At 35.4% G+C, this 23,361-nt stretch overlaps 1 protein-coding gene across 3 annotated transcripts in view; it reads right to left on the bottom strand.

Moving 5' to 3' along the window:
* Window positions 1–17,024, bottom strand: part of USP47 (ubiquitin specific peptidase 47) — a 139,164-nt gene extending 122,140 nt beyond the window's left edge. For all 3 annotated transcript variants that reach the window (XM_036918024.2, XM_036918025.2, XM_036918027.2), the window contains exon 1: window positions 16,806–17,024. In XM_036918024.2, coding sequence (XP_036773919.1) covers window positions 16,806–16,844 — 39 coding nt within the window. In that variant the 5' untranslated portion in view covers window positions 16,845–17,024. The remainder of the gene's footprint in view (window positions 1–16,805) is intronic.
* Window positions 17,025–23,361: the final 6,337 nt, after the last annotated feature.

Here is a 23,361-nt window from a genome sequence, read left to right as displayed (position 1 = left end):
CTTTTTTCCCCAGATGTAGGCAGTCTGTTCTGCAGTCTTTGGGTCACTCTTTCAGGAATACTTGTATTTGCTGTATTTTCATGTTATATGTAGTTTTGGGAGGAGGTTTCTGCCTCACTTCTCATGTCGCCATCTTTTCCTCATCTCTCTTAACCAAAGCCTTTTCATCATTGTCAAATTATACACATATAATATTTAGTTTCAGGCATAAATTTCTCAAAAATAATTCATTTGGTATATCTAGGATTTGTATGAGTTTTTAAAAAATTAGAATTTAGTTCCTCTTGTTAGTATTTATGTCCAAAAATTTGAGCATATTGGCTAAAAATATATAAATACTCAGAAAACCAAAATGATTTAATATGAACACAAACAAAAACCACAAATAAGTGGACAGGAAAAAGCATAAGCAGATCTTATGCATGCTTCCGCTTAGCTGCATGAAAATGGCTACTTTACAATCTTTACTACTGAAAATAAACCACAGAAATAGAAAGTCTAAGCCCTTTAGGAATTCTCTAAACAAAATACATTAATTCAGGAAAATAATTTTATAATATGTTACTGCTTTTGTTTTTGGAAGTAAAAAATGTGCTCTGAAAATTTAAGTAAATATCGTGGAGGATATGAAGACACAATTCTCCAAAGAAGAAATTCAGATGGCCAACAGACACATGAAAAGATGCTCCACATCACTAATTATCAGGGAAATGCAAATTAAAACCACAATGAGATATCACCTCACACCAGTAAGGACAGCCAGCATCAAAAAGACTAAGAACAAATGCTGGTGAGGATGCAGAGAAAGGGGAACCCTCCTACACTGCTGGTGGAAATGTAAGCTAGTTCAACCACTGTAGAAAGCAATATGGAGGTTTCTCAAAAAAATAAAAATAGAAATACCATTTAACCCCGGAATCCCACTCCTTGGAATTTACCCAAAGAATACAAGTTCTCAGATTCAAAAAGACATATGCACCCCTATGTTTATTGCAGCACTTTTTACAATAGCCAAGATATGGAAGCAACCTAAGTAGTCCATTGGTAGATGAATGGATAAAGAAGATGTGGTACATATACACAATGGAATACTATTCAGCCATAAGAAAGAAAGAAATCCTACCATTTGCAACAACATGGATGGAGCTGGAGGATATTATGCTCAGTGAAATAAGCCAGGCAGAGAAAGACAAGTGCCAAATGACTTCCCTCATCTGTAGAGTATAACAACAAAGCAAAACTGAAGGAACAAAACAGCAGCAGACTCACAGACTTCAAGAAAAGACTAGTGGTTACCAAAGGGGAAGGGTGTGGGAGGGTGGGTGGGGAGGGAGGGTGAAGGGAATTGAGGGGTATTATGTTTAGTACACATGGTGTGAGGGGTCATGGGGAAGACAGTGTAGCACAGAGAAGGCAAATAGCAAATCTGTGGCATCTTACTACACTGATGGACAGTGACTGCAATGGGGTTATGGGTAGGGACTTGATAATATGGGTAAATGTAGTAACCACATTGTTTTTTCATGTGAAACCTTCTTAAGAGTGTATATTAATAATACTTTAATAAAAAAAACTTAAGTAAATATCTAAAAATGTATTGTGAATGTTTGAAAAATTTCCAAACTGAATTTAAAATTTGAAATTTTTTTAGTGCAAGAGTTTTACTATTTAAAGGAATAGTAATCATGACCTGCTTCAGCCTACTTTCTAAATTCAAATCTTCATACAGGAATTTTCTAAAAGATGACTTTTTACCTCTTCTAAAAGCTTGGTTCAAAGCATAAAAATATTATAAGTACTTTCTACTTTATGAAATACAAATTCTCTGATAAAGTAATGTATATCATTAACAGGTACTTGTTCAGTATATCAAAATAAGGACTTTAAAATTTAAACTAATATACAACATGCTATAACATCAACTACCAATATATGACATGTTTTCAAATTACACAGCACATTCAAGTGATAAAGTATAATAGTGTGACTTAGATTCAGGATGATTTTAAAATTTTCTAAAATTAAATATTTTCATACCTATCCTTAGTAGTATAGTATTAGGGTGTCCCTCAGACAACTGTATTCCATTTTCTTCTAAAATACCCATAAAAGAAGCTCCTAGAACTATATATTAATTATAAAGCTAAAAATATAAACCTCTTTTGATTATGTAACTTATTTTTAGTTGTAATAAATAACAAATGAAGCCGTCAATCCATTTGTAGTAAACTAATTTGTAAGGCTTTAGAATATTAAAAAAATACTTTTCAATAACTATGCTCAACATGTTTCACTTGACAGTTAAGAAACAATCAGCCAGATGACTCACGACACATGACAAAGAATTATAATATTTAAAGCTAGATGGACCTTTGGACATCAGATCAAGTTCCTTATTTTACAGATGAATTAAAAAATTCAGCAACCTGAAGTGACTTGCCCAGATCACATATGAAAACATCTAAAAAATACAGGCTTTCTGATGACTTTAGAATGTTGACATATTTATGACATTAAAATTATAATGACATTGATTTTCCTCTCACTTCTATCCTGACACTCTATCCACTTCTACCTTATTCCTTTTAATAGTTGTTCTACTATTGGTAATGGGTAACCCACTAATAATATACTGTAGGCATCTAAACTTAGAAACCAAACAAACTACTCTCAGGAGGAGAAACATGTCCTTTACTATTCCTGTTATCTTTATTTTTTTATTACAGCTGAATTTTCTTCTGTAAGTTGCTGTTGACAAGCAGTGACTCAGCTTGTGATACAACTGAGCTGTTTACAGGTCTTGAATGTTCTACTGCATTATTACTAAATCAAAGAAGCTTATTGAGGTTTTTTATTAAGTACCATGATTTTTATTTAGAACATCTATAATAATTTTAATGTAAAAATATTACATTATTATAATACTCAACATAAAATTATACAATTGAGAAAACTGTTAAGGAATAAAGAACTATTTAAAGACTGTTTATTCTCTACTGGAGTGGCCTATGTGCAAAGAGCAAAGTACTACAGAGGGTAAATTAGAACCCTCAAGTCAAGATGGCTACTTTTCTTCTAGCTGTGTAATCCTATGTAAGTCACTTAGCTCTCAATTTCAGGGTCTACAAAGCGTTTTTTCTGAAGATCAAGAAAGAATAACTTGAAAATTCCCTATAAATAATAATAATAAAATATCATACAAAAGGTATTGTTATAGAACTGTCAGTTACAATCCTTATAATAGATCTAAGAAAAATGCAATCACTGACTATTAGAAAATTTGTTATAATTTATAATATTTAAAATTTCAAGAGTATCTCTTTTGGGGTAATAGGAATTTCATCAGACAGGAAAAACCTGCAAAGAACTTTTGTTTTCTGATTGTATGGCCTTCTCACAGAGTTTAAGAACATACTACTAAAAAAGCCTACTACTATAGAGTTTACACAGGCTTATAATTAAGAGACAAATTTTAAACCTTATCTGGTCCTTCATTTGAAAAAAGACAAAAAGGAAGACTCAGAAAGCTTAGGCGACTAAGGCAAAGTCACACTAAGTTTCCTAATTCTCAAACCACTGAACTTTCCACCAGACCAGCTACTATGTGAACCCGTTTCTCAAAGGGCCTACCAAAATTATAGCCCCTTTCATCTAACACATCATCAGTTCTCCCTGTGGAAATCATAAACTCCTTGAGAATAGGTACTCTTCTATCTCTCCTATCAGGACCTAGCAAAACTTTAAACATATAATATTTACATAAAGTATGCTTTTTAAGATCAAACTTAATAAAAAACCTTAAGCACATGAAAAGATGCTCTACATCATCAGTCATTAGAGAAATGCAAATTAAAACCAGGGAGAGATATCACCACATACTTACTAGAATGGTTAAAAAAAACAAAGCAATACCAAAACCAGGCAAAGACACCACAAAAAAAGAAAATTACAGACCAATATCCCCGATGAACATAGATGCAAAAATACTCAACAAAATATTAGCAAACCAAATTCAAAAATACATCAAAAAGATCATCCATCATGATCAAGTGGGATTCATCCCAGGGATGCAAGGACAATACAACATTCAAAAAAATCCATCAACATCATCCACTACATCAACAAAAAGAAGCACAAAAACCACATGATCATCTCCATAGATGCTGAAAAAGCATTTGACAAAACTCAATATCCATTCATGATATAAACTCTCAACAAAATGGGTATAGAGGGCAAGTACCTCAACATAATAAAGGCCATATATGACAAACCCACAGCCAACATTATACTTAACAGCGAGAAGCTGAAAGCTATTCCTTTAAGATCGGGAATGAGACAAGGATGCCCACTCTTCCCACTTTTATTCAACACAGTTCTGGAGGTCCTAGCCACGGCACTCAGACAACACAAAGAAATAAAGGCATCCAGATAGGCAAGAAAGAAGTCAAACTGTCCCTGTTTGCAGATGACATGATATTGTACATAAAAAACCCTAAAGAATCCACCTCAAAACTACTAGATCTAATATCTGAATTCAGCAAAGTTGTGGGATACAAAATTAATGCACAGAAATCTGTTGCATTCCTATACATTAACGATGAACTAGCAGAAAGAGAAATCAGGAAAACAATTCCATTCACAATTGCATCAAAAAGAATAAAATACCTAGGAATAAATCTAACCAAGGAAGTGAAAGACCTATACCCTGAAAACTACAGGACACTCTTAGGAGAAATTAAAGAGGACACTAATAAATGGAAATTCATCCCATGCTCTTGGCTAGGAAGAATTAATATCGTCAAAATGGCCATCCTGCCTAAAGCAATCTACAGATTCAATGCAATCCCTATCAAAATACCTACAGCATTCTTCAATGAACTAGAGCAAATAGTTCCAAAATTCATATGGAATGACAAAAGACCCCGAATAGCCAAAGCAATCCTGAGAAGGAAGAATAAAGCAGGCAGAATTATGCTCCCTGACTTCAAGTTCTACTACAAAGCCACAGTAATCAAGACAATTTGGTACTGGCACAAGAACAGACCCATAGACCAGTGGAACAGAAAGAGTTCAGATATAAACTCAAGCATATATGGTCAACTGATATAAGATAAAGGAGCCATGGATATACAATGGGGAAATGACAGCCTCTTCAACAGTTGGTGTTGGCAAAACTGGACAGCTACATGTAAGAGAACGAAACTGGATCACTGTCTAACCCCATACACAAAAGTAAATTCGAAATGGATCAGAGACCTGAATGTAAGTCATGAAACCATAAAACTCTTAGAAAAAAATACAGGCAAAAATCTATTGGACATAAACATCAGCAACTTCTTTATGAACATATCTCCCTGGGCAAGGGAAACAAAAGCAAAAATGAACAAGTGGGACTATATCAAACTAAAAAGCTCTGTACAGCAAAGGATACCACCAGTAGAACAAAAAGACATCCTACAGTATGGGAGAATACATTCATAGATGACATATCTGATACGGGGTTGACATCCAAATTATATAAAGAACTCTCACACCTCAACGAACAAAAAGCAAATAAGCCAATTAAAAAATGGGCAGAGGAGCTGAACAAACACTTCTCCAAAGAAGAAATTCAGATGGCCAACAGGCACATGCAAAGATGCTCCACATAGCTAATCATCAGAGAAATGCAAATTAAAACCACAATGAGATATCACTTCACACCAGTTAGGATGGCCAACATCCAAAAGACAAACAACAAATGTTGGCGAGGTTGTGGAGAAAGGGGAACCCTCCTACACTGCTGGTGGGAATGTAAATTAGTTCAACCATTGTGGAAAGCAGTATGTAGGTTCCTCAAAATAGAAATACCATTTGACCCAGGAATTCCACTTCTAGGAATTTACCCTAAGAATGCAGCACTCCAGTTTGAAAAAGACAGATGCACCCCTATGTTTATTGCTGCACTATTTACAATAGCCAAGATATGGAAGCAACCTAAATGTCCATCAGTAGATGAATGGATAAAGAAGATGTGGTACATATACACAATGGAATAGTACTCAGCTATAAGAAAAAAATAGATCCTACCATTTGCAACAACATGGATGGAGCTAGAGGGAATATTATCCTCAGTGAAATAAGTCAGGCGGAGAAAGACAAGTACCAAATGATTTCACTCATATGTGGAGTATAAGAACAAAGGAAAACTGAAGGAACAAAACAGCAGCAGAATCACAGAACCCAAGAATGGACTAATAGTTACCAAAGGGAAAGGGACTGGGGAGGATGGGTGGGAAGGGAGGGATAAGGGTGGGGAAAAAGAGAGGGGGTATTATGAATAGCAAGTATAGTGTGGGGGGGCACGGGGAGGGCTGTGCCACACAGAGAAGACAAGTAGTGATTTTACAGCATCTTACTATGCTGATGGACAGTGACTGTGAAGGGGTATGTGTGAGGGACTTGGTGAAGGGGGGAGCCTAGTAAACATAATGTCCTTCATGTAATTTTAGATTAATGATACCAAAATAAAAAAAATTAAAAAAAAAAGCATTATCATGGCAAACATTTCATTCTTAAACAAAAGAAGTACCTAATTAGATAATCGCAAAAGAAAAGTGAGAATATTAACAAGTTCCTCCCTCCCCATTCTTATTTAAGTGTAAACTTTTCACATTAATGCAGGGACATAAAGCATTCATGAAAATAAAAAACATCAGGGAACAACTTTTAGCAATTAAGCTTTGTAACAATTATAAACAAATCTATAAATTTTTTTCTGAGGAAAAGAAAAATATTTCTGGCCACCTAATATCTATACAATAAAAATCTCAACTCCTTATAAGCATACAAAGCCTTGAGAATTTTAAGACATAACCTGCCTGAACTATCTTCTCTCACTTAACCCCAGGCTCTTTCTAAAATGTGGTACAATCGTTAGTGCCTTAAATGCTATTCCTTTAACTAAAAGCTCTTATTTTACCTCCCTCTCTACCTGGCAATCAAGTCATCCTTTTTGACTAGATCAAATACTATGTTCTCACACAATCCCCTAGATAAAGCTAGTGGCTCCCTCTTCTATGTTCCCACTTTGTTTCCATGTTATACATTTGTCTCCTTACCCTGTCTGTCTCTTCCATTAGACCAGACTAGCATCTAGAACTGGGTCAGGTTCCTTATTCATCTTTGAATCTCTGGATCCTGGCAGCTCCTAACTCAATGCTTAACTGCATGAATGAATTCTACTGCATCAGAGCTATGGAAATCTACACTAAGAAAAATTAAAGTATAATCATTAAGTATTTATGATTAAATAAAAACAGGAAGTATCATCTGAAACAAGAAAGGTGTTTACTGTCAAACTACAATGCTTTGGTTATTTATACTAGAATATTTCACTTTAGTCATAAATGAGGTTCATGGTTTTCTTCAAGTTAAACCTGTAATCTTACCAAAGGTATCGATTTACTATATACAGAAAGATTAAAATTCTAGACCTTTTTTCTTAATCATGTTACTTACCAGCCCTTAATTTTTCTCTACTGGAAAGCTACTATGTTTATTTAATACAAGCATGCTATGTTAATATTTGAAAGATTTTGCAAGTCTTATAGCAGTTAGCTATACTACATCAAATCTAAAGCATAACCAGTATAAATCTCTTCCATCCATGTCAATTAATTCTACTCTAGAGTTACAGGAAATCAGAATTATCAAACATATAGAGTTCTCTCAGAAACAAACTATCCTTAATATGGATCCTGTTTTAAAATAATACTTCACATTGAATTTCATAAACCAATAATTTGGTAAACTAGTTGGATATTTTAACAAACATCTATACATACTAAACTGATTTTTCTCAGGATCTCATTAGGCCCAGAAATTTGTTTTTAATATTTGTACTTTGTTACATGTTCCAGTTCTCAAAGCAATTAGATCAGTACTTTTACATCAACAATATATGATATTAAAAAAAATGTCGAATCAATCATTTAGGATTTGTCCTATACACATAAAGATATTTAGCTGACAAGTCATAAATCAGAACTGTAACTGTAACGACTAGCATATTTAACAACTATTATTCATTTTCATTTATCCAATAAATATGAACAACAGCCCTTCCTCACAAAAGAATTCCAATTGGTAAGTGTAGAAATAATGAGGGAAATAGAAAATCACTATTAGAATGCAATAGTAATAAGATCAGATCCATAGATGGATGTTAAAATTAGTGAGCTGATGTTTAAGCAGGAACAGGTATCTGCATGGTCTCCAACTATTAAGTAATCATTAAAGAGGAAAAAGTAACTTCACAGTGGAGAAACCCAGTAGACACCACCTCACCCAAGTGATCAAATCAACATCACAAGTAATACATATCACCATTATGTTTTCCCACCTCCTCCATATGTTGCACTGAGGACACATCATGCCTGTGATAGCCTTCTCTTGCATGCATAACCTCAATCCACTCCAAACAGACAGCTCTACAAAGTAATTTACCAGTATTATTCAAAAGTGTCAAGGTCATGAAAGAGAAGTTAAAACTGAGAATTGTCACAGATAAAAGGAAACAAAGGAGACATGACAACTAAATGCAATGTGGGATCCTAAATTTGGACCTTGGAATAAAAAGGCCACTAGTGGAAAAACTAATAAAATCTGAATAAATTCTGTAGTGTTGGTAACAGTACTATACTAAGGTTAATTTATTATTTTTAAGTATTCTACGGTTAAATAAGATGTTAACATAAGAAGAAGCTTGGTGAAGGGTATACAGGAACTCTGTATTCTTTTTGCAACTCTTCCATTAAAAAAATATATTTTTTAAGGAAAAAATAATCTAAAAGGCTCAGGAATTGGCAGTTTCAAACACTGGAAGTCAGAGTGGAGTCCAAACCGGAGAGCAGACGGAAGTCTGCTTAGGAACGGTTAGAATCCCAGAACCCCGTTTCTACTCCGACCCTTCCTAGCAAAAGAATAAACACACACTGAGAACATAAAACAGGGTGTCTCTGGACTAGAAGATGCCAGACTCAAATGAATCTGAAGGATGCTGCACTGAAAACTGGAAAATTAAAAGAAAGTGTATCTGCATGCTTAATGATGAAACCCACATCCCCGTTTCCTACTGCTCTTGCCAGGCAAAAGATCAGAAATCTTTTCTAGGAAATCAGTTCAGCAGAAGAGAAAAGATGTATTACTGGGAGTCTACAAGGAAATTACCCAGATATGTCACCCTACGGGGCACCCTACGGGAAAAACCATCGTCACCCACTGGCAGTTTCCACTCAGCTTTTTAAAGATGAACATTGCCTTCTAAGGATCACCACACATCCAAGGAAAGCATCTAATATGAAAGACAAAGCCCCAAGTAAACAAACAGAAAAAGGAAATTTGGAAAAACGAATATGCAGAGAAGGAAACTACCAATAATTTCTCAAGAAAGATAAAAGAAGACACTGCATCTATAAAACAAAAACAGCATTAAAAATGTTTTCAGAAATTAAGTGCTTAGAAATTATAAATATGGAAGCAGAAAAAAGACCTTCATGTAAGAATTGGAAGATAAAGTTGAGAAAAATCTCCCAGAAAGTAGGGAGGTAAAGAAAAAGAAATGGAAAATAGATGAAAACAGACAAGAAAGTTAGAGAAACCCAGGAGACCCAATAACTAACTCATAGGAATTCAAGAGAGGGAATAGAGAAAACAAAGGAGAGGAAATCAAAGAAATTATTTAAGGAAATTTCCAGAACTGATGAGATAAATTCCAGATTGAGTGAGACTATCCTAAACCCAGCAGAAATGGATAAAAACAGACTTACACCATGACATATAACATAAAATTTCATAACTCTAAGGAAAAAGATTCTCCAAACTTCCAGAAAGGAAAAAAGAAGTCAAAATAGTGGAAAAAAATCTTCCAGGCATCTCACGTCTCAACAGCAATGCTGAAAAAAGAGGAAAATGGAGCAATGTTTTCAAAATTCTGAGAGAAAATTATTTCTGATCAACAATTCTCTGCCCAAACTATACAAGAAGGTAGAAACAACATTTTCAGAATTAAATGAGGTCTTGAAAAAATTACATCCCATCCAGAAAGCTATTGAAAATACCCTTCCAAAATGGGAAGAAAAGCAAGCAAAGAAAGATAAAAACATCAGATACAAAACCAGGAGCTCCAATACAAAGAGAGACCTGAGAGGAATCATGAAGATAACAGTAAAGGCAAATCTAAAACAGTTGCAATTCAATCAAATTCAAACAAAAAAATGGGTAGGTCTGAACATAATATGAGGAGATTTATACACTTCAGAAAGAATTTTTACTAAATCAGGGTTTCTTAACAGTGCCACTATTGACATTTTGGGCCACATAATTCTTTGTTGCGAGAGGCTGTCCTGTGCACTGTAGGATGAGTGGCAGCAGGGAGGGCTCCCCCTTACTAGGTATCAGTAGCACACTCCCTGCCCTCTCTCCACCCACCAAACGTGGCCAAATGTCCACGGGTTGCCCCTGCTTGAGAACTACTTGGCTAAATTAATGATAGACTAAAAACTAAGCAAAACCAAATTAAAAAAAAAAAATTAACTCAGGGAAAACAAAATGATGTATAGGAAAGGGAAATAATCATACAAACTACATGGCTCAATAATAATAGTCACATCAGTATAAACTTTGAATACTGATGTATTCAAACAGCTTGCAGCATGCCAATATTAGGAGGAATGGGCGGGATCAGTGTGTCTGTGTGTGGTTGGGGATAGTGGTAAACCATATCCATATCTTCCACTGTGGAAAGTCAGTAGATAATCCCTTAAACTGAAACATCAAGAAGGAACACTTTAAATTTAAGTATGCCATTTTAAGATAAAGAGATAGACATCAAAAGAATGAGTTGAAAGTAGTTTCCTCTGGAAACCCCAACGAGAATTAGCACAGAACTACTATGTTTGTAAATAGTCCTACAGAGCTATTCAACTACTTAAAATATGTGACATATGACTCAGAGAAAAATTAAATTTAAAAAAATTAATTGAGGCTAGATAATGAAGAACTTTCTTGCTGGTTAAGCCCACACTATCTTAAAATCAAAAAGCTATACAACTTTGAACAAGGCACTTAACCTCCTTAAGCCTTACTTTCTTCATCTACAAAATAGATAATAAAAAATAATAGCTGCCTTAAAGGACTGCTATAGGAATTAAATGAGATAATGTATGTAAATTATTTAGCATTGTGTCTGGCACACAGTGCTTATAAATAGTACCTATTACTCAATTTGCAATTAGAGGGTAATAACTATAAACTTTAAAGCAGTTAAGTCATAATTTCATCTGTTTTAAAGTAACTCTGGCAGCTTGTGGGAAGGATGGCTAAGTAAGAGAAGAGCCTAGAAGCAGAAAGACCATTTAGAAGACTATATCTGAATGAGAAAATAGAGCAATGGAGTGAAAGGTAAGGGTATAAGAAGTATTTCCTAAGTGATAAACTAACTACATGTAAAGAAAAGGAAAAAGGAGTTAAAAAATATCCTAACTTAAGCAAATAAGTGGTAATGACATTAACTGAACAAGAGAATACAGAGAATTACATGGAGAGTATGATATGAGAAGAGGGAGAGAAGAGAAATGAGCTTACTATTACCCATATTTAATTTGCAGATCCTAGAGTAACAACCAAGTAGAGATACCTAACATGCAAGTGAATATTTGAATCTAGAAGAGAGGAAGGGCTAGAAATATAAATGTGTACATTTCAATAGAAGATTGAAGCCATACAAGTGAATCAGATTACTCTGTAGCTAATACACAGATCAGAAAGACTGGGGGAAAATAAAATGCATGAGCATAAAAAATGGCAATATAACACTATATAAGTAACTAACTCAAAAACTACAGATTATCTAAATTTCTATTTTTAGTGACATACATGGTCATTGTTGAAATATGTTAGAAAAAACTAAATGTAGTCCAATAATCCAGCTCTCCAGAAACAGCAATTGTTAATAATTTAGAGTGCTCCTTCTAATTTTTCAATGCATATAAACTTAAATTGTTCTTTTTCCTTGACAAAGTGGAACCATATACAATCTGCATTCAGGCCTTTTCACTTTATTAAATGAGCATTTCCAATAATATCTGAAATACTTAACTAATGATTTTTATTAAACACTCTGATTTATGTAAACCACTAATGAGTGTTACTTGACATACTTGCCTCTTTTTTTTATTAAGTTATCATTGATACACAATCTTATGAAGGTTTCACAAGAAAAACAATGTGGTTACTACATTCAGCCTTATTATCGAGTCCCCCCCAATAACCTATTGCAGTCACTGTCTCGTCAGTGCAGTAAGATGCCACAGAGTCCCTACTTGTCTTCTCTGTGCTACACTGTGACATACTTGCCTCTTATTGGTAAAGGAGAATCAGCACCCCAAGTTTAAGAAAAAAGGCTAATTTTGAAAGAACCACCAAAAACAAGAATAACCACCGCAACACATTTCCTCAGGTAATTTAATTAGGAGAAATAATATTAAAAGAATATTCACTTGACATGTTATGTAATAGATACTGATGGACTTTATTTAAAAAAAAAACAGACAACAGAGATGAAAAGCAAGCTGTGCTAATGTTTTGAGAGCTCTCAATATCAATGGCCCTTATGTAGTGTGAGATCATTGTGAAGCTCAAATGAGTTCCTACACACATAGCACATATAACAGTATCTGACATAAAGCTCAATAAATGTTGATTATTACTATCATCCTCATTAGTTGAGATAGGCATAGTGTTTATTGCATGGAAAAGAGAGGCAGGAAAAAATTCACTGCAATATGATTACATGCTCTTACTCATTTTCTTTCATTTTTCCACTTCTCTACATTTTTATACTCTTTGGACACTACTTTAAGCACTACAGTGAATGCATTATTTTAAAAGCATTAGTAAATATGTACCTTATCATGAATTATAAGATACTTGAAGAATGAATTCTTTATACTTCTAAGTTTTCCCCTTATGGTAGAGTACAGTAATATGCACAGTAGAACTCAATAAATACTAATGTCACAACCCCTTGTAAGGAAATTAAATAAAAACAACAGAACAATAAATAAAAATTAGAATTATATGAAAAGCAAGAGACCTGAAAGCCAATTATCAATATACAACATTTCAAACACACATAGCAGAGTGAAAAAAAGGATGTGAAAAGCTTTGTTGTTAACCACAATGAACCATACATACTCTCTTTGCTCTTCTCTAGGTACAACTTAGGAGTACTAAAAATGCTGGATTATGTCTAAAAGACAGCAACTGAAAAAGTTAAAAGAACTGAGAATGCTCAGACTGTAGAATAGAAAGGGATGGCCCTCCTGCTTCCCTCCCCCATCCTCAACAATGAGAAAACATTATCCTATGAAAAATGAATTAACATTTCTCTACTGTCCAAAGGCAACTACCAAAAGACGGCAGCTATAGAAATCTAGATTTCCCTCAACTCAAAAACTTAAAATAAAAGATCTCTTCTAAGACAACGGTGCTATCAGAGATTAGTCATGAAGGTATTTAAGCAAAAACAGTTTGCCAAGGATGTGGGGGAAAACATCCAAGGAGGGGATAATCAGTTAGAATTCTAAGTTTCCTTACAATCCTGTGACCACCTCAATGATTATTATTTAAAATCTGCTCCAGGAAGGATACTGGCCTATTCCTATAATATATAAAATATACATAGCACTGCTGAGGAACTACATTACAGTCTCAGACTATAACAGATGTCACAAAGCACTCTTTATTGTCAAATGAATTTGATTCATGTATAAAGATCTTCTAAGGAGGAGAAATTCCAAAGTTAAAATGGTCAAAAAAGGCTTTTAAAAATAAAGAAGATTTGAGGTACTTACAGAAAAATGTGTATCAAAGTTCTGAACTGGTGCAGGAAAGTAGGAAAAAGAAAATAGCACAAATAGAAGTAAAAAGCAAATTAGAGAGAAACCTGTTTGGCTGCATTAAAAACTTGTTTCATGGAAGAAGAGACAACCAGAAAAGGTAGATTGTGGCCAGAATCAACTGCACTAGGCCTTGAATACAAGCTAAGTAATTTCATCTACCCTGTATACACCACCTGTAGCAATTACTGAACTCTGCTGTAACCACAGAGCAGAGTAGATAAGTGGGTATGGCTATATTCCTATGTCCCAATAAAATTTTAAGAATACCAAAATCTGGATTTCACTTATTTTCATGTGTCACACAATATTATTATTCTTTTTATTTTTGTCAACAATTTGAAAATGTGAAAGTCATTCTTAACTCATAGGCCATATGAAGACAAGACTGAAGGCTGGATTTGGCCCATGGGTTGCAGTTTGCTAACTTCTTGTACTACACACCTAACCAAGATCTAAATCTAGTAGGGGTTAGAGATTCCCTATACAAAAGTCCTTAAAAAAAAAAAAAAAAAATCCTCTGGATTGTTGACAATAAGCCGTTATAACAGAAGCAAAAAATGTTTTAATTTTGCAATTATTTTCACATAGTAAATGTACTTAGAGAGCTACAAACAATCTTTATTGAGCCTCTATGTTACATGGAGGGGTCTATAAAATAAGAGTATAATCAAGGAACAGTGGCAGGGGATTGAGTTCTAGTCCTAGCTCTGTCATTTACTCATGCGACCCTGAACAAGTCTCTTTCAATCATTTAGCTCTAATTTCCTTATCTGTAAAGTGAAGGGGTTTAAGTTACTAGATGACCACTATACTTTCTCTCAGCTTTAGCACTGTATGATTCTAAAAAGACTAGGCAGAGGATGACGAAGACCAAAAAAAGTGATAATTAAGATCACAGCAAAGAAGAAAAAGGCACTGACTAAATGAGAGAGCAGACAGGACAAATAGGTAGAAAACAAGAACAGAAAAGTATAGTATTACTAAAATCAAAGAATGGTGGGGTTTTTTTCTTTAAGTATCAATGCATCAAAAAATTCAGGAAAAGCAAGCAAGCAAGAAAAAAAAAAGAATAGGAATACGGCGATTAAAAAAAGAACTAGTTGGCTAGCTAAAAAAGGCAATGACTTCAAGTGAGTCTTCAGATTTGAGAGTACTGTCATGCTTCCAGGAATTATGAAGAGAGTCAGGGAAAAAGAAAATCCTAAAGATGAGTCTAGGGAACAGAAAGAGGGGGAAAAAAGGCATCTACAGAAAAAGTAGAAGAAGAAAAAAAAGTTGAGATTGCTTGAAGCCTCAGGTAAGAGAGTTAGTCTTAAAAGAGAGAGAAACACTGAATCTTAAAATCCAAAAGTAAAAGCAGTATTACATTATCAGTTTTTACACAACAGATATGTTCCTGTGAAACTGTGTATCTATATCATATTTTCTATACATCAAATTATTAGGGAAAGAAATCTGATGTTGAGGCTTCTTAAACAGAGTTCCACCTATAGCATGTTTCTCTAATGGTCAAAAAAGTAAGGAAGTATAACTGTTTTTTATAACCGTGAAAACCAGCAATATGTAGCTCTAAAAGAAAATGCATGTTTATATCTTTCTTATAGCACTATCACTTCCATCCTTGCATAAGATCTACTTACTTACCTAGTAAAGTACGTAGACCCTAATTGGAACTCAGTGAGTATTACTAGTGTTCCCTTTAGGAGTAGACTCTAATTCATCTGTAATCTACTTTGCACAGAGTTAATAATGCTTGATGAATAAATACTGACACCATAACTGAGTTTTTTAAAAACTGTCCTTGCAAAACTTTACCTGATAAAATTGGAAAAATATTTTATCATAGATACATAACAATGTCACATTTGCAGTGTCAGAGCTTTCTGAAATAGCAAGAAACTGCTACAAAGAGGAAGAAAATTAAGAATTTTTAATAAACATCACTCATAAATATCAAGATTCTACACAGCTCATTTCAACCAGACTCTGGCCTCTATTTAAGGTATATGAGAAATAAAAATCTAAAGCATGATCAACCAGTTAAAAATACACGTTTGGATATGCTTAAGATATTTATAAAGCCAACAGGGATACTATTAATATATTGAAATTTACTGGCCTGTACTGGATTCTACCATTAATCTTCTACTACTATTCATGAGAAGCCAAGAAGTGAAGGCTTGTCATATCACTTGGGTTTAAGAATTTAAGAAGTCCTCCAAACGGCAAACACAACCCAACTCCAAAAAGTAGTTCAGCTCTCCATATGGCAATGTTTAGGTATCTCTTACCTTTACATGAAAGTCACATTTACTACTTTTCAACGATCTTCGGTAGGCCCCACTTGAGCAGGCCAATAGTGCTATCAAGTAAGAGGAGTTTGAGAAAGTCCGAACAGTTAACTCTGTCCTCCGACAGATCTCAAGTTGGGTGTAGATTTCACAAGCCCTGAAAGCTACCCTCGGCTACTGTCAAAACCAGAAGCAGCACCGTCACCCTGTGGTGCCCATTACCAACTGTTCGAGAATTTTTTCTTTGAAATTATCTAGGCTCGACATGTTAAATAAGTACTTACAAAGGCCACCTTCTCCCCCGAAGCAGGGCCTGATTCTTCCAGTCCGCTCCTTTATTTGCCCAGCCCCACTAAGCCGAGCGGGGAGGTCTCCGTTCCCCGGCCCCCTAGACCCAGGCGGGTCTCCCAGCTGCTCGCCGCACCCACCACACAGCCCACACCACTACACCTCCTCCCTCCCCACAGCCGAGCCGGCACCCGAGTTGGGCCCGCAGCCGGCCTCCGGGCGAGCCTGCGTTGCCTTGAGCGGCCGCAGGCCTTGGGCCTAGCCGCCTCCGCTGGCCCCTCACCTCTTTCGGGACCAGTTGGTTCTCCTCGCCGGGCACCATCGCTCAGGCTCTGGAAGCTCCTCTCCACCCTGCGGGAGAGGAGGAGGATGGTGGTGGCTCTCTACCTCACGAGAGAATGGCAGCGGCAGTCATCCTCTCCGCTACCTGCTCTCCGGCAACCGCGGAGGCCTCGCCCTGGGCCTGAGACACCAACGCGCAGAAACCGACCCGCGGCTCCGCCGCCGCCGCCGCCGTCGGCCCCTCCCCCAGCGCGCTGCAATCAATGGAAAAATGGCGGCGGCCGCTCTCGCGAGAATTCGGGGCGTCGGACTCCCAGCCGGGTGTTCCAGGTTCCCAGGCAGCTGTTACGTCTAATTACCTCAGCTCTTATTCAGCCTCAGGATGTACAAAATTGGTTGAGCAGCCGAGCAAATGCTTTTTGTTAGAGGGATTCCGGAGCGTCCATCTCGGGATGCCCTCTGTCGGCAGGGAGAAGACCAGGCCTCAGAGTACTCCATGGCTTCTTGGGCTCTTCGGACTCCTGCCCACCAGCGAGACTCAGCCTAAAGCCCGTTACCTGATCCTACCACCTGTGATGTTGTCCCTTGCCGTTAGAAAAGCGCCCGAACCTCGTCCCCTTTTCACATACCGCTGGCCTCTTCCCGGAAGAGAGCTCCACGGGCTTCCTCTCGGCCTCAGCCCTCAGACGCGGTCCCAGCCAGTTGTCCCCTCTCCCCACCCCTCTGAGTGTCCCGGCTTGCGGTGGCCTCCAGGCCCGTCTCCTACTAGGGGCGGGCAACAGCCCTTTCCTCAAAGAAATGGTGTCCCAATTCTCCACACACGCACCATCCATTAGAGCGGCACTCTCCTGCCCCGTTTAAGGGAACTTGTTCTCCAGCAGGTTCAAGTCTCCTACTGAGGTAGCTTCAGAGGATAGGGCTGCAGTTTGAACCTATGATCCTTTATTAAAATGTTTTTAGATTTATTTCTTCTCTGGCAGTAAGCATTGTGCTCTACTGCATACTGAACAAATATTCCAATAATTGTTTTTCCAAATCCCACTCATTCCTAAACCTTCCATTATTAAAAGATTCGGTGGGGTGTCTTTGATGAAGACACCCCATGGGTTCAGTAACTTCACAGCATGCTGAGATAACAATTCTACCCTGTTCCCAACACCTGCAGCATTACCTGTACCTGCACTCTCCAAACTTCGATTGCTTTCTCAGTTACCCGCCCTACCCTCCACAAAAGACACCTACATATTTATGTCATAAGTTATATACACGTCCTGCTGTGTAAGACATAAACAGTTTTAAAATGTAAAAAGGATAAGATAGATGAAATAAATATGTAAAGTAACTGTAAGAGTTTTTTTTTATATTATTGGTATAAAAATCCTTGTTACTCTAACTAAAAATATTTAATGAAAGCAATATGATTAACTAGGTTTCAGTGGTTTTAAAAATCTTTAAAATACTTTATGTAACAGTTATTAAATTGTCTGATTCAGGTTATTTCTGTACTTTGTTTTAATGGCTGCCATAAGCTGAAAAAGAAAAAAAAACTCAGAAAAGATATGTAGACCTTAACTGAAGAAGTGTATCCATAGCTGCTCTTACTAATGCCAAGTATCCGTTTTTATCACTTCCATCTACCAAACCTGAGAAGTATTTGAAATTCAACTGGTAGCTTTCTTCCCTGATGTCAGCCAGAAGATGTTGCATTTTTGTATTTTTAACAAATGGATTCAAAACTCTTTGGACTACATTGCTTGAAAGATTTTTTAATAGGTTGGAAAATTATGTCTTCAAGTTTTAGCGTACATGTATAAGATGTTTTTTGTGGTACGAATCTTGTCTTTAAAATTTTAACATCTTGTTCATCATAGATTTTTGCATTAATTTGGACTTTTTAAAAATGACTTTCGACTTTTTTAAGTGTTGCAAAAACTAAGTTTTGGGTGCCCTCTTAAATTTTGTGCCCAAGGGGAATGCCTCTCTTGCCTCACCTTAGTCCCAGCCTTGAGTAGCGCACATAAGTCATTTTTACACCAAAATCACATCATGGAAATATTTCCAAATCTCTGATCTGCCCACTGCTTAACAAGATGGCTTATGTAGCACTCATGCTGGAAGTAGATGTGTCATCTCTACCATCACTTCTTCTGTTTTTCCTTGTATTACTATTTCCAAGTTATATTTTCTTTCCAAAAATCTTTTTTAACTACTTTGATTTTAGTGAGAGTTATTTTAATAAAATAATAATCTAATTGGTAAATCTACTTAACCCAGCACACATAAACTGGAATAAATCACAATATATTAAAAGGAAAGAAAATAAAGAAATCCCTGGATTGTTCTCCACATTGCATAACTCACACTTTCCATTCATTAATAGTGGGATGCCAGTATCAATTTACTAAGTATTTGTTAGACTTAATTTTTTTCTTCTGTTTTTAGATAAAAATAAATATTCTTTAAAAGTTCTAATACTGTTTTCTCATGAATCCACCTTCTTCGATTGCATACTCTTCTCTTTAGAGGTTACTGGCATGACTGTACTAGAGTCTGATAGGTGGTAGGTATGCAATAAATATTTGGGAAGTAGTGATAAATGTATGAATTGATTAATAAATAAATGAACAAATAGACTTCCTAGTAAGTTAAATTACTGATATTACATGCATATGGGCTTATTTATTTTATATATGGATTTTATATCTCTAGCCCTGACCTCTCCAATGGGCTCCAAACTCATACATCCATCTACCCTTCTGATGACTCAAAACATCACAAATTTAACTTGACCTAAACACAACGTTTAGCTTTCAAGCCTCCTCTACCTTCCTCCTGCAACATATGCTCTGTCAATTCTCCCCACCTGAGTAGGTCAGAGATTTGTTGCCTTTCCATAAAGATTTTTTTGGATTGTTTTTCTCTTTTCCTTCATTTAAAAATGTTCACAGTATAACTCCAATAAAAACATGAAAAATAAATCGGAGAAACCTAGATTGAGGGACATCCTACAGGATATCTGGCTAGTATCACTCAAGGCAGTTAAGCTCAAGGAAAGCAATGAAAGCCTGAGAAACTGTCACAGACCAGAGGAGACTGTTGAGACGTGACAACTGAATGCAATGTGGTGCCCTGGGTTGGATCCTGGAACAGAAAAAGAACATCAATGGTAAAACTGGTAAAGTCCAAATAAACTCTGTAGTTTCGTCACTAATAATGCTTCCATGTCAGTTGCTTAGTTTTGATAAATGGATGACGGTAACGTAAGATGTTGACCATGGAGGAAGTTGGGAAGGGAACCTGTGGATTCTCTGTTGTATCTTAACAACTTTTTTGCAAATCTATAATTTCTCCAAAATAAAAAGTATATTTAAAATGCTCATGGTGATACTTAAGGGATTTCTTTTCTTTTTTAAAGTATTTCAAGATCCTTTGTTAAACATTTCTATATTTTTAACTATTTTTAAGAAGCCATATAGTCAAAGTCATTGTACAGTCAAGAGCTGATAATGATGTTCACCACTATAACTATAGTAATAATATTAAGCATATTTCATAAATGTGAATAGAAATTGTCACCATGACTATGTTTTAATAAGGTTAAAAATAAAATCTTTTGTTCAGTGTTTGTAGCTTTGGAGCCAGACTGTTTTGAGATCTAAGCTCTGACGCTTTTTCTATGTAAGACCTCTCTAAACCTCTTTTTCTCAACAAGAAAATGGAAGTAATAAGTAGAATAAATGGCATTTACCAATTTAACATTTGCAGTTTTAACTGGAAAAGTCCATGACATGTAGCTAAAGAGGAAGTTTGAACTTTATATACTAGCCAGCATATAGGAGACTATATAGCTGAGTGGTAAAGAAATACGCTGAACCTCAATTTGAATCCTACTTCTGTTATTATTAACTGTATGGCCTTCCTTGGATAGATCTCTTAAGTTTTCTTATCTGTAAAATGAGGATAATAATAGCCCCACTTTATAAGGTTATATTAAATAATAAAGAAAATCATAATAATACCAAAGCTATAACAGTTAAGATTGGTTGAATGTTTATTATATATACATATATGTGTGTATGTATATATCTGACTCTGTGTATGTGTGTGTGTATCCAGCCTTGTTATACATATATTATTTTATTCGATTCTATCAACAGCTTCACACATAATTACTATTATCTCCAACTTACAAGTGAGGAAAATTGATATACAGCCTTTGAAAAATGCTGCACACTGTCTGGAGTGCATTAAGCAATCAATATATACTGGCTATAATGATCCCAGCACTAGACTGAACTCCATGAGGGACCATGCAGCCTATAACAATGCCTGGTGTACAGTAGATGCTTTAAAATATTTGTTGAATAAGTGAGTAAATAAGCTAGTCATTTGGTTAATAAATAAATCTTGTTAATCACCCAGCAACTAAACTTTGATACAGTTTCATTTTCCTACTCCACTTAGTAGTATCTATCCATGAAATTGCTTAAAATTTCCTTCTTTGAAAATGGCTCTGAAAAGAAATTCAACTATTAGCAATGAGATTGAACAAATTAATGAAGTGATGGATCTTAGCCACGAGATGGGCTCTTTGGTTAAGTTAGAGAGTGGGATGTGACATTAGTCAATGGCTTATATTTGGGTTAAAAATGACATCATCAATCAGGAAACAAGAAAAAACAATTTGGAATACTATTTCAGTGAGAACTTCTACCACCAGGGGATAAAAGCCATTAACTGAGTAGAAAATCTAGCAGACATTGAAAAGATGACTAACTCTGAAGAGAAGAACAAGAAACATCATGCTCAAGAATTTAATCCAGGAGAAACCTAGGAACATGTACAAATGTTTTTATGAAGCAATAGAGTGAGGACATTAGCAGAGCCTTCAACCTACTTTGACCTCAAAGAAAGATTGGCTCAAGGACCTGATATGGCATTTTCTATTGACATAAACAAAAAAATCATTGCCACAGAAATGCTTACCTCTTTCTGAGCTGAATAAGTTCATAGAAGAAAAAGGGTTATAAGTCAGTGTATTCAAACAGCATAAAAAAAGACTCACGTCAACAGAAAATGTCTTGGGAAATCTATCAAAGGAGACACAAATATCAGAGTTTAAGGCAACCAAAGATGAATTGTCCATGATTCATACTAGCTTTCTCTAGGTTTCTACAAACAATTTTGTAAGTCCTCAAAAATAAGGAGGAATCCAATAAAATAAAGTTGGAGTCATGGTGTTAATCTTTTGAAATGATTTCATAAGATCTTTGCAGTAATGTAATATTTACAAATTTGGTGTTTGAAGAGATCTCAACATTCCTGGAGAATATCAAGAGGTTTGTCGCAATAACTACTTGACAGAATTGTGAGGATTAGAAATAATGTATACAGAGGCAAATATTTTATAATAAGAATATTGTCATGGAACAAAAAATAAACCCAGAAATATAAAGGGAAAGACGGTGATTAAAATTTTTTAAATTTTGTATAGCAAAATATTAATGTAAACGAAATCAAAAGACAAAATATCATGGAGGATCATTTGCAACAAATATGACAAATGGCTAATTTCCTTAATATAAAAGAGCTCTTATAAACAAAAAGGAAAAGATGAACAACTCAGGAGAGGAACACTTCAAGGAGATAAATTGGCACTTCATAAAAAATGAACTACAAATTGCCAATAAACATCTGAAAAGAGTCTCTGCTTTACTCATCATTAAAGAACTGCAAATGAAAAAACCAAAATGCCATTCCCACTCTCAGATTAGCAAGACTTATAGAGAAATAAGAACTAATTTACATTTTGCAGCATATGAATTAGTATAAACTTCATTGAAGGCAATATGGCAATATGTATATCAAATTTATACTCAAAGTGTACACATCTTGTTACCCTGCAATTCTATTGCTAAAAATTATCATACAGCACAAATGAGCAAAGATATACACATAATGATATTCATTACAGTATTGTTTGTAATAAGCAAAGGCTAAAAGCAATATGAAAATCTGTCAGTAGGATTATGTAAATTGTGGTACATCTGCACTATACAATACTATGCTGTTGTTGAGACAGAGTGAGGTAGAAAAGTAAAAACTGATGTGGACCTACTGCAGCATGGTATACTGGTTTGGATCCTAGAACAGAAAAAGGACAGTAGTGGAAAAACTAGTGATATCTGAATAAAAACCAGGTTAAAAAAAGTACCAGTATTAATTTCTTATTTTTGACACATGTACTTTGGTTATATAATATGTTAATATTACATATTTCATTTAATATATTTCATGTGAGTTCATACTACAACTTTCTATAAATGCGGAATTATTCTGAAATGAAAGATTTATGTTTAAAAAGTGATACAGAAAGAAAACCAAAATATAATAAATGAAAAAAATAAGCAAGTCATGGGATAGTATGTAGTGCCTTTGCGTACTAAAAGATGGACGTTATGTATATATGCTATTATAGTCATAAAAATCTCTACCAGCACATGATCCTACCTTACCAAAAGAAAGTTTATAGTGTTATCTCTGAATCCCTGGAATAG

Source organism: Manis pentadactyla, chromosome 9, assembly GCF_030020395.1.
Source record: "Manis pentadactyla isolate mManPen7 chromosome 9, mManPen7.hap1, whole genome shotgun sequence".
NCBI classification, from domain to species: domain Eukaryota; kingdom Metazoa; phylum Chordata; class Mammalia; order Pholidota; family Manidae; genus Manis; species Manis pentadactyla.
This window is presented reverse-complemented; position numbering and strand designations above follow the sequence as displayed.